Source organism: Eurosta solidaginis, chromosome 1 (genome assembly GCF_040869045.1).
Source record: "Eurosta solidaginis isolate ZX-2024a chromosome 1, ASM4086904v1, whole genome shotgun sequence".
Taxonomy (NCBI): Eukaryota; Metazoa; Arthropoda; class Insecta; order Diptera; family Tephritidae; genus Eurosta; species Eurosta solidaginis.
Genome location: NC_090319.1, coordinates 331,298,003 through 331,310,361, shown reverse-complemented (window position 1 = coordinate 331,310,361; position 12,359 = coordinate 331,298,003). Strand labels below are relative to the sequence as shown.

Below are 12,359 nucleotides of genomic sequence, written 5' to 3'. Positions count from 1 at the left end.
TCCGCTTGAGCGAAAATATGCAACTCATCTTTATTCATACAAACTGGTAGATATACAGTTGAAAGGGGTTGAGGCAATTTACGATAGAAAAGAAACAGAGGTGCTTTTAAACGTACTTATATTAATGTTTTTACAACGTACTCACATATACACACGCATATGGCTAAAAAACTAAAAATATGCATGTATATGGCTGGTAACCAACGTGAAGTTCGCGAAACGTTTAGAATTTAGTAGAAATGAATGAATGAAGCAACGGAGAGTATAAAAGTGGCGCAAGCTGAGTAGTCAGTAATCAGTTTTGATATAAGCACGCTATTGGTTGTGAAGTATAAGTGTTATTGTGAAGTACTCTCAAAGTAGTCTAATAAAGACAATTTTGCATTATTGAATATTGGAGTTATTTATTCAACAGTTTAGCGATACGAACGATAGCAGAAGGTTGCAAATAAGTAGGAATTCCTTACAATATTTTAAAGCTTGCACTCTATTCACGATAGTCCGAAAATCTTCCTCCTGTTATGATCCTAAGACTGCTCTCGTATAGGTAGATTTCTGCTTTGTTGGTATTGTAATCTTTCATCAAGGCTTTAGGTTGGCGCAGTCCGAAAGTCTGATTACAAATGCTTATCTCTCCTAGTTATCCTTTTTTTGAACTCATACATATTGTGGCGAATTTTAACATCACTAAATAAATGCACAAAAACAAAAACATTAAAGCAAGCTACATAAACACATTAGTCATCATTTACACACATTACTCACGCACTCACATGTAGTGATCAGCAGAAGTAGTTACTCACCCATACACACGCATATGGCTATAAGAGAAACATGAACTACAAATAGGTATACATGTATACAGCTAATAACCAAGCAAGAGATGCAATTGTTCTGGAACACAGTTTCGCGAAATGACTAGACCATAGGAGAAATGGATGTACGAGAAAACTGAGAGTATAAAAGCAGCGCAAGCTGAGGAATAAGTAATCAGTTTTGATTTAAGCACGCTATTGGTTGTGAAGTATAAGTGTTATTGTGAAGTACTCTCAAAGCAGTCTAATAAAGACCATTTTACATTATTGAATATTGGAGTTATTTATTCAACAGTTTAGCGATTCGAACGTTAGCAGAAGGTTTGGAATAAGCGGAATTCCCTAAATTCGTTACAATATTTTATGGTGTACGAACCTATAACACATTTTCTTCCATCGCTGTATAGCTTGAAACGCTGGCTTACCGAACGGTGTTTAATCTTTCTATGAACTCAAGCACGCTCTTACTTACTTATGTAATTGGATCTTAATCGTAACCGAGGTATTTGGCGTATAGTGAAAATCTGGTCGATGGCGTGGAACATCCTCAAAAAGGCGTCGGACTAATATGCCAGAGATTGCTGGGTGAACCCCGTTCTCAACGACAAATACCCGAAACTCGCAGCTGAGGAAAGGGTGACGCGTGTCACTCCAGCTCAACTTCGGTCTAGATACTGTAACAGGTTAAGCTATTACTTATCCAAAATGAACTCCGATATATGTATGTACCCAATGTATGTCCCGCTTGTAAGGTGTCCCCACAAGACACCAACCATCTTTTCGTCCTACCCTGTTGAAACAGAAAGTTCCCTCGGACTGCCGTTAGAGGATATTGATGACAGTTTGTGAGGGGTCGCACCACAACAGCAACAACAACCGCTGGTTGCCTAGATAACAACTTGCAAATATTTTGTCTACCAGCGAACTCCAAATGACGTGTGTACTTTGCTTAGCAATACGTTTGTTGAATTTTATTTGGCTTTTGACAAACGAAGTACATAGTAAAATTTGCTTAAAATTTTCATTAAGAAAAATATATACATATAAAAAAATATCTACTAAAAGAAAATGGCTGATGGCGATAACTCAACCAATGCGCTGTATGATCTCATAAGAAAAGAGCTTAACTCTATTATTGTTGAAAATGAGTGAGTACTTAAACAAATAATTATATATTACTAATAAGTAAGTGCTATATAGAAGAATGAATCTCTCGTTTCAAAAAAGAACAGCGGGTAAGCAGCAAACAAATTCTACAAGCGAAAAAAGTCAAGGAGATGGCAAAAAAGTACAGCAGACGAAGAATACCACACAGCTACGCCACGAGGAGCTACCAATACAATACAAAGAGACAACATCTTCAGAACAGAGTACTTCCGGAGAGACGAAAGGTCTGTCGGCAATGTTAGCAACAAATATTTTGAAACCCATAAGTGAAGGTGCAATTATTGACACTGATCTACAAAATATGCGCCATGATTTACAACAGAGTTATGAACTCTTCCAAAAAATGAGTGAAAAGTTCCAGGCTATTGATTTTAGCTCACTAAAGAGTCGTATTAGAGAAATTAATCTAGGCAAGAAGGAGTCTAATATTAAATTGAATGATGAAATTAAGAACGCATTACAAAAACACTATAATGATAAAACATTAAGTAAGTTGACTATTGAAATGGGGGAAAAATTTAGTCAACATCCTGGAGAATTTGGTAATATACCAGAATTGAGTGAATTTTTTAAGACTTGCAGTCAACTACAACATGGACTTGAACAATTGAAGCGGCAACGTCAATCTATGGATGATCTAACAAAACGGCTATCCCATGCTGCAGAAACTTCATATGCACGCATCAATGAGATTCAAAATGCAATGTACGCAAAAAATCATAACCCACATGAAAAACTTGACGAGTAATATTGAAATTTTTAATTTTTAGTACAAATTTTGTTTTATTTTATGTACGCATCTATTTCGTTTATAAAAATAACTGGACAATTTTCATAAAGAGATACATTTTTTTACTAAAAAAAAGAAAGATTGGTTCCACAAGAGAACTACACCTTTTCCAGTTTAATTTCAAAAATTCCAATTTAAATCCAGAAATTTACAATTCAAGTTCAGAAAGTTGCAATTCAATTTCATAATTTCCTATTCAAGTTCAGAAAATTATAATTCAAGTTCGGAAAATTACAATTCAAGTTCAGAAAATTAGGAGTCAATTTCAGAAAATTACAATTCAAGGTCAGAAAATGTGTCGGGTATTTTTTCTTTCATCCAATGGAAGTAAATATATGTAAGATGGCATGTATCTGTTAAGGAAGCATTGGCTTTTTAACTCATTTAAATCAGTTTTGCTCTCCGTATCAAATCACGCCAGTTTTCCCTGTTTCGCGGTATATAACGGCGGTTGCGAGCACCATGGGAGGTCAAGTCTTCCTCCCCACCTACCTATCGCAACTCTGAAGGTCTCTACCTTCCTCTGCTTCGCGGGTTCAACTGAAGTACTTGCTTGGCCGGAGCGTCCTCATCCACTTCTTGGAAAGAGTTATCATCTGTTTGATTTCTATGTAGGCTCGTGATGTACACACCATAAAGAAAAATTGGGGTACAGTTTACCCAAGTCACCATTTTGGCAACATTGTCAACGAAACATCAACACTTCCGGAAGTAACATATAAGTATTACATTATGTAAACATAGTATGAATTGGAATAACTTTTGAAAATTAACACTCTACTTATAAATTTCTGAATTTGAACTGTAATTTTCTGAACATGAATGGAAAATTCTGAACTTGAATTGTAATTTTCTGAATTTTAATTGGAATTTCTGAACTTAAATTGGAATTTTCTGAACTTGAATTGAAAATTCTGAACTTAAATTTTAATTTTCTGAATTTGAATTGTAATTTTCTGAACTTTAATTGGAAATTCTTAGCTTAAATTGTAATTTTCTGAACTTGAAGTGCAATTTTCTGAACTTGAATTGTAATTTTCTGAACTTGAATGGAAAATTCTGAACTTGAGTTGGAATTTCTGAACTTAAATTGGAATTTTCTGAACTTGAATTGAAAATTCTGAACTTAAATTCTAATTTTCTGAATATGAATTGTAATTTTCTGAACTTGAAGTACAATTTTCTGAACTTGAATTATAAATTTCTGAACTTTAACTGGAAAAGCTGTAGTCCAACTGTGATCTGTTCTCTAAAATCTGTTATTTTGTTGTGATCACAGCTTTTATAACAATGTATGTTATGAAGAGTTCCAAGCAGGATAAGAACAAGCATAACCTGTTACAATATTCTTCTTATGCCATATTTCGAGAGTTATATTGATTTGCTGATCAGAATAGCATAAGATAACAAAAGTAGAATTTTAATAATATATCAATCAGTAAATTAATTAACAATAGATAATGGATAAGCTAAAACATTTTGCTTACATTATATATTTATAGAGCTAGGGACAAAGAACATAAATTAAGAATAAAGGACCGTTTACAATGGTAGAACGGTAATAATTAGTTCATTTTGTTTTGTTTATTTTCCGACAGGGTAGATAATTGCTGTATGTGTGTGTTGTGGCGAATTTTAGCATCACTAATAAAATAAATAAATGTAAGGCGCGATGACCTCCGAAGAGATCTAAGGCCGAGCTTCTCTTCCAATTTGCGTCGTGCTCCTATTTTTTTTCCTACAAATTGGCGGGATGGGACCTACTTGTTTTATGACCACTCCGAATGGCATCTGCAAGGCAGATGAGTTTTCACTGAGGGTTTTTCATGGCAGAAATACACTCGGAGTGTTTGCCAAACACTGGACCCCGTTTAGAAAAATGTTCTTCTAATTGAAAAAAACTTGTTTCTAAAGTTTTTGATGTTGATTTTTCCGGGGCGTGAACTCAGGATCTTCGTGGTGGTAGGCGGAGCACGCTACCATCACACCACGGCGGCCGCCAATCACTAAGCTGTTAGTAAATAAAGGCACAACAACAAAAACATTAAAGCAAACCACACTGCGTACATGAACACATCAATCATCATTTATAGACATACATATATGGCGACGAAGAGATATCTCACACACACAGATGTAATCATCAACCGAAGTAGTTACTCACACATACACACGCATATAGCTCAATTACCAAGTAGGAGATACAACTATTCTAGAAGGCGAAACGTCTAGACCTTAGTAGAAATATGCAGACGGGTCAACAGAGAGTATAAAAGCAGCGCAAGCTGAGGCATGACTAATCAGTTTGATTTAAACACGCTATTAGTTGCGAAGTGAAGTAAAATTGTGAAGTATAATTGTACTACTCCCAAAGTAGTCTAATAAATACCATTTTGCAATACAGAATATTGGAGTTATTTATTCGTGAGTTCAGCGATTCGAACGTTAGCCGAAGGTTTCAAATAAGCGGAATTTCCCAGAATTCGTTACAGTATATTAGAACGATTTTCCATCATCTCTTGTTGTTGTTGTTGTTGTAGCGATAAGGTTGCTCCCCGAAGGCTTTGAGGAGTGTTATCGATGTGATGGTCCTTTACCGGATATAGATCCGATACGCTCCGGTACCGCAGCACCATTAAGGTGGTAGGCCGACCATCTCGGGAACGATTTATGCGGTCACATTGAACCTTCAGGCCATCCCTCCCTCCCCACCCCCAAGTTCCATGAGGAGCTTGGGGTCGCCAAAACCTCATTTGTTAGTGAAACAGGATTCGCCGCGGATAATGAGGTTGACAATTGGGTTTGGAGAAGCTATATATTGCGCTGACAACCTGAAGGGTTGCGCTACACAGCCTCTTGAATCTGGTATTTTAGCCGCCTCTTACGACAGGCATACCTACCGCGTGTATATTCTGACCCCCTGATCCGCTGGGGGACGTCATGTCTTGTCATCATCTTCGGCGTAAATGTGGACGGAACAATGCTTAACACTAGGCATGTCATTAATGTACAATGCACATAACAAAGGATCAAGGATTGAACCTTGGTGTTGCGGTCGGCGCAACTCAGTTGTTACAGAAACAAAACACAAAACTTTTGTTAGCGATCCGTAGCGACGGAGGCGCTTAAAACTATTTTGTTTATTTGTCTTAACTTGAACAACTGTCCTCAAAATATGCAAAATATATACTAAAGTAGGAATATCAAAATCTGGCGTGATATTACCGTTAAATCGGCTGATTTCCTTTTAAAAGTTAGTCCATGTTATTACTATTTCTATCATAAAAAACTCTTAAACAATAAAGAAGTTAACAAAAGAAGAAACAAATGTATGTGCATATGTATGTACATGTTAGTATGTATAAAGAAAATATTAACGTTCGTATGAATGTATTGTAACGAATTTGCTGCAAATCCTCTTATTTGCAACCCTCTGCTAAGTTCGTATCGCTAAACTGTTGAATAAATAACTCCAATATTGAATAATACCAAATGGCCTTTATTCAAGTACTTCACAATAACACTTGTACTTTGCAACGAATAGCTTACTTAATAACCAAACTGATTGACAGCTCAAATGAAGCTCTACTATTCAAAATAATACTGCTATAGCTCGCTAGATAGCGCTTAATCCAAATCTCAAATCAAACTGAATTACTTCTTACTCACCTGCCCCGCTTTTATAGTTTATGCTGCATACTTCTAGGCTCTTCGATTTCCAGAAGTTACTAGTTAGTTCGGCTACAAAATCGCCAGCCACAACTACGTGCACAAATTATTGCTCTCTTGTGACAACTCAAATAAGATATATGCATGTGTTTGTGCATTGCCGCTCCACTGCTCGTATACGTACATATGTGTAGACGCAATTATTTATTCGTTTATGTAGATACATAATGATTGAATTATTGATGTGCATTCACGTCACTGGTTAGCATCGGCTTAGAGACGATAGCATCGCTCAGTGCTGCTAACATTCGTTACACTGCCCTCCACCTAAGTCTGATCGTCTCGATCAGACAAATCTCTCGAGCTAAACGCCTCTAGCATCTCCAAATGAACCACCTTTCTATTTCGTGGTTTCCCAATGGTTTGTATGCGGTAGATGGAATTACTGATCTTCTTCACAACCTTGTACGAGCCTTCCCAAATGCACCGAATTTTGGCTGCAACACCTTTCCGCCGGTGAGGGTTGTTTAACAGTACCAAATCTCCCTCCAAGAACCCTTCCGAATTATTGTTCTCATTGTACCTGCGTTTGATCTTACTACTCATTATCCTTAGTCGTTTCCTCGCACTCTGTTGCTCGGCCAATGAAGAACTACTTCGCAGAGCTTGCGCTGGACGGATTTGCTTTGCATAATCAGTATCGTTCCGACGCTTCAAAACAGTAGTGTGCCTTGGCTTGAAACCACCCTTGCATTCTTTCTTCGTTTTAGTACGTCCGTTAGGGCTTTTCAATGCCAGTGTTTCTCTCACAGGTACCTTCGGTTTTGATTTGTTTGGCCCATTTGTTCCATCAACCTTTACCTTTGAATTTCGTGGCCTTCGTCGAGTCTTCTCCACCAGTACCCGACTACTGCTGAACCCTTTTTCCAAACTAAAGTTAAGTGGCACATCTTGGTTCTCATAACGCATCACCCTTCTCTGCATATCGATCTTGATGTCATGGTCAACCAAGAAATCCACTCCCAATATAACTTCATCAACAATCTCCGCCACAACAAATTTGTGTAGAACCATGACCTTCCCAATCAATACTTCACATATCACTTCTCCCTGAACTTGGTTATACTCGCCAGTGACCGTACGCAACTTTGCTTCAGGTAACGGTTTTGCTCTCCTGTTGACCAAGTCAGATCGGATCAAGGAATGAGATGCGCCCGTATCTACAGTCAGTACACGTTCTTTACCATCCACATTCCCTCTGACGGTAAGACTGCTTGATTTCCTTCCAATTCGCGACACAGATATCACAGGACATTCAATAGCCGGATCTAGCTCTCGATCTCTACCTCTTACTCGCTCTTGCTCATCTCCTCCAGCTTTGCGTTTACGGCCACCCACATTGTTGGAACTATTAGGACCAAGATCGCACTGACGTGCAATGTGACCGGACTTCCCGCATTTGAAGCATTTGATAACTTTTTCACTCCGCTTTTGCGATCCTTTCAGCGCCTCCAATATTGCGTCTACCCACTCTGGCCTTTCTACTTCCACACGGCGTGCTTTGAAAACTGGCTTACACAGAAGCGACGCTGTTTCCTGAATCAGAGCTTGTGACCCCGTTTCTGCGAATGTTGGCTTTGGGTTTGCGTATGTAGCCCGCTTCGTTTCCACATCTAGTATGCCATTTATGAAGCTCTGGATTTTTACTATTTCAGTGTATTCCACGGGTGCGTCCGCATTCGCTAAATGTGCTAGCCTTTCAATATCCGACGCAAACTCTTGCAATGTTTCACCAGGCCTCTGGAAGCGGTTCAGCAACTCCATTTGGTATATCTGCCTCCTATGCTCAGTTCCGTATCGTCTCTCTAGAGCGCTCATCAATGCTTCATAACAGTTCCGTTCGCCCTCTGGAATGGTTTGTAAAATCTCAGCTGCAGGCCCTTTCAACGCCATGAATAGTGCAGCAACTTTATCTTCCACATTCCAGTTGTTCACTGCTGCGGTCTTCTCAAACTGTAGCTTAAAGACCTGGAAAGGAACAGAACCGTCAAATGATGGTGTTTTTACCTTTGGATTGCTTGCTGAAACAGCTGGGCGGTTTAGTTGTAACTGCTCCATACGACCTTTTAACGCTTCTATTTCGGCATCAATTTTGTCCTCGAGTTGTAAAATTTTTGCATCCTGCTCTTCCAGTTTCACAAAGAGCTGCGATGATACCTGTTCCGAAATTTGTGCCGACATTTCAGATATACGTGCCTCTTGCGCTTCCAGTTGAGATGCCAAATATGTCTTCTGTTCTTCCAATTGTGATGTTATACGGGTTTCCTGCGCTTCAATCTTCGATGTTATGCGTGTCTCTTGGGATTCCATCTGTGATGACATTGTCGATGTTTGAGCAGATATTGCAGCCAAAATCATGTTTAAGTCTGTGCTCGTAACTGTCTGCGATGTTCCGTTTTTCTCTTCAATTTTTGTTACTTCCTCGCCATCAAGATGAAAGTCATACTCTTCCACATCAATTCCTTCCGCTTCCATTGCCTCTCGTAGCCGTGCCTGAAGTTCAAGTTTAACGCCGCTTGTATTCAATCCACGGCTCTCCAACTCCTTCTTTAGTTGCTGGATTTTCAATTCACTGAACTTTGCCATGTCCTTGTTGTCCTCTAGAATTTATTCAACAATTCCTCTTCTCACACCAATTGTAACGAATTTGCTGCAAATCCTCTTATTTGCAACCCTCTGCTAAGTTCGTATCGCTAAACTGTTGAATAAATAACTCCAATATTGAATAATACCAAATGGCCTTTATTCAAGTACTTCACAATAACACTTGTACTTTGCAACGAATAGCTTACTTAATAACCAAACTGATTGACAGCTCAAATGAAGATCTACTATTCAAAATAATACTGCTATAGCTCGCTAGATAGCGCTTAATCCAAATCTCAAATCAAACTGAATTACTTCTTACTCGCCTGCCCCGCTTTTATAGTTTACGCTGCATACTTCTAGGCTCTTCGATTTCCAGAAGTTACTAGTTAGTTCGGCTACAAAATCGCCAGCCACAACTACGTGCACAAATTATTGCTCTCTCTTGTGACAACTCAAATAAGATATATGCATGTGTTTGTGCATTGCCGCTCCGCTGCTCGTATACGTACATATGTGTAGACGCAATTATTTATTCGTTTATGTAGATACATAATGATTGAATTATTGATGTGCATTCACGTCACTGGTTAGCATCGGCTTAGAGACGATAGCATCGCTCAGTGCTGCTAACATTCGTTACAGTATATTAAGTATATTAGAATGCAAGTTCAATGTTTGTTGATGTGAACGATAGAATCAGTGCAATAGAGGGTGGTTTGCATATCCACATCATGTGTTTGTAGGTATGTACATTTGTTTGCACATATTCAGTGTTATTGATCTTCTGATTTGCTTTGATGGTAAAATTGAAATTAGGGCGGTCCAAAATAATTATATTTTTTCGTCGGTAACACTCCACCCGCCGTAAACAAGTTATGATATACGCGTTTACTCAGACTTATTACCGACGTCTAAAACTGCACCTTTTGCCACTGGTCGATGAAGTACTCCAGACTTCGTTTAAATCATAACGCTCCGTACCTGTCCATTTTTAGCCGTTATAGTGTTAACAATTTTGCCTTTTGGCCAGCAATTCCTAGGCAAATCGGGATCGACTATTACCACAATATCACCAACACGAACGGGGGGTACTTTGCTGAACCACTTGCTACGCCTGGAGATGATAGGTGCATACTCTTGAACCCATCGCTGCCAAAATCGGTCTGCAAATTGCTGGGTTAAACACTAACACTGTCGTATGGTATGTTCTTCGGAGCAAATAAGCTTGTAACCATCAGATGATCCGAGTAAAGGATGATTGGGGGGTGACACCTTTGTCGTCGGAACTGTCCAATGAGACATACGTAAGCGGTCGCGCATTTATGATGAACTCCACCTCATATACAGCATTTCGCAAACTCTCATCATTGAGAAGGCAGTATTTGGAAGTGTACATTTTTTACTGACCTTACTAGACGTTCCCATACTCCTCCCATGTGAGGGGTACTTGGAGGATTAAATCTCCACTTTATGTTTTCGAAATGCGATGTTGTTTCTGTATTGTTTTTAATTGAGCAAATTATTTTTTCTGATGCCTTGAAATTTGTTCCGTTATCTATGAAAATCTCTCTTGGCCATCCTCGTCGTGAAATGAAATTTTGTATGGCCATTATGCAGGAGCTCGTGTCTAGGCTGTGCGCCACCTCAATATGTACTGCCCGCAAAGTAAGGCATGTATACAGTACGCCCCATATTTTTTCACGCCGTCTTCCAACGATAACCGATAGTGGACCAAAATAGTCGATGCCTACATAAGTGAAAGGTCTTTCAAAAGCCGCTAACCTGGCGACAGGTAGTGCTGCCATTTGTGGAGCTTTTGGAACAGCAGCGGTGTTTTTACAGCTCTGACAACTTTTGCGCACCTTTCGGTATAACACCCTTAGGTGACTTATTGGTACTGTCCACGCAGATGATTTATTATTGACTCGTGCATCTGGTGATGAAAGCGCTCATGTGTCCAACGCACTATTAAAAACGTAATATAATGGTTATTAGGTAATATTATGATTTCACGATTATTTAAATGTTCGATTCGACTTTTGCTTCGTAATATGCCGTTTTGATCTAAATAAACATTGAGTGAAATTAATTTGCTCAATTTCTCAATAGGCTTACCCTGCTTTAGTAACTTTATTTCAGCACTAAATTCAGAATTCTGAGCATACCTGAATAGAAGTTTTTTGCTTTTTGAATGTTATCAAAGATGATCGAATTATTTTGTTGTTTTACTGCATTTGTGCGCAGTCGGTCGATATATATAAAAAATGTAGCCACAGCTCGGTAAAGCCTTTTCCAATCTGAAAAATATTCTATATTTAAATCGGGATACTTCATTTAAAATTTTGTAATATGCAGAGCATAATGCTTAATTTCAGAAGCATCTATTGGAGCTTGATCTACGTCGTCGAATTTCGGCCATGTTGTCGGATTTGACATTAAAAACTCAGGACCACTGAACCACGTTTGATATGCGTCCTTTGCAGAGATCTTTGTTCCCGAGTCCGCAGGGTTCAATTTTGATGGTACCCATTGCCATTGCTTCGCATTTGTATCCTCGAGAATCTCCCCTATTCGGTGCATCACATATTGATGAAAATTTTTTGGATCCATATGAAGCCATCGCAAAACTGTTTTCGAGTCCGACCAATAAAACTTAGACGTTATTCATATACGGTTGACTTTACTAACAACATTCGCTAGTCTGACCCCGGTAACTGTGCCTACAACTCTAACTTTGGAATGGATAGGGGCTTTAACGGTGCGACTTTTGATTTCGCCGCTACTAGTGTTGTTGTTATATTGTCACCCTTTCGTACTCGCAGATAGCAAACGGTTGCGTATGCGCTTTCTCCAGCGTCAGAATAGGTGTGTAATTGAACGGCATCTGCATCTTTCAAATGTATGGACTAGCATCGCGGTATTTCGATTCCTGTAAACGAAGGCATACAACTTTTCCATTCCCCCCACTTCTCGTAAAGACGGGTATTCTGACTGGACACTGCCTTCTGGCGTCACATGCCTTTAAATTAGGCTTGGTCAGTGATAGCAGATGTAGGAAGTGCGTTCTGTGCTCTTGCCCTGCGCTTGCCAGGCTAAGACTCCAGCTTTTAGGAGTGATACAGCTGTCAGATCTAGAAGCAGCAATGGCTTAAATCCTAGGAAGCTTCTAGTATATGCCAAGATCACGGAGTTATTTTATAACATAGGTCCTGGTTTTTGATAGGGTTTTTCAGTTTGGTCCTTAAAACAAACTTCTGGTAACACTACGG

The 12,359-nt window shown here is 39.0% G+C and overlaps 3 protein-coding genes across 4 annotated transcripts in view; 1 reads left to right on the top strand and 2 right to left on the bottom strand.

Moving 5' to 3' along the window:
* LOC137237866 (protein MEMO1) overlaps positions 1–12,359 on the bottom strand; it is a 49,918-nt gene that overhangs the window by 19,394 nt on the left and 18,165 nt on the right. The gene's annotated exons all lie outside the window — the stretch shown is intronic.
* LOC137244324 (uncharacterized) lies at positions 1,722–3,014 on the top strand. Of its 2 annotated transcripts, none has more exons than XM_067773188.1 (2): positions 1,722–1,963; positions 2,043–3,014. In XM_067773188.1, exons 1-2 carry the CDS (start codon positions 1,884–1,886, stop codon positions 2,728–2,730), a joined length of 768 nt encoding a protein of 255 aa, XP_067629289.1. In that variant the 5' UTR covers positions 1,722–1,883; the 3' UTR covers positions 2,731–3,014. The 2 variants fall into 2 exon arrangements, with proteins under 2 accessions (XP_067629289.1, XP_067629300.1); XM_067773199.1 differs by having other exon boundaries at positions 1,888–1,963; positions 2,048–3,014.
* On the bottom strand, positions 7,507–9,875 carry LOC137244321 (uncharacterized). The gene is made up of 2 exons (XM_067773172.1): positions 7,705–9,875; positions 7,507–7,556 (listed from the first exon to the last, which is right to left on the bottom strand). Exons 1-2 carry the CDS (start codon positions 9,085–9,087, stop codon positions 7,542–7,544), a joined length of 1,398 nt encoding a protein of 465 aa, XP_067629273.1. The 5' UTR covers positions 9,088–9,875; the 3' UTR covers positions 7,507–7,541.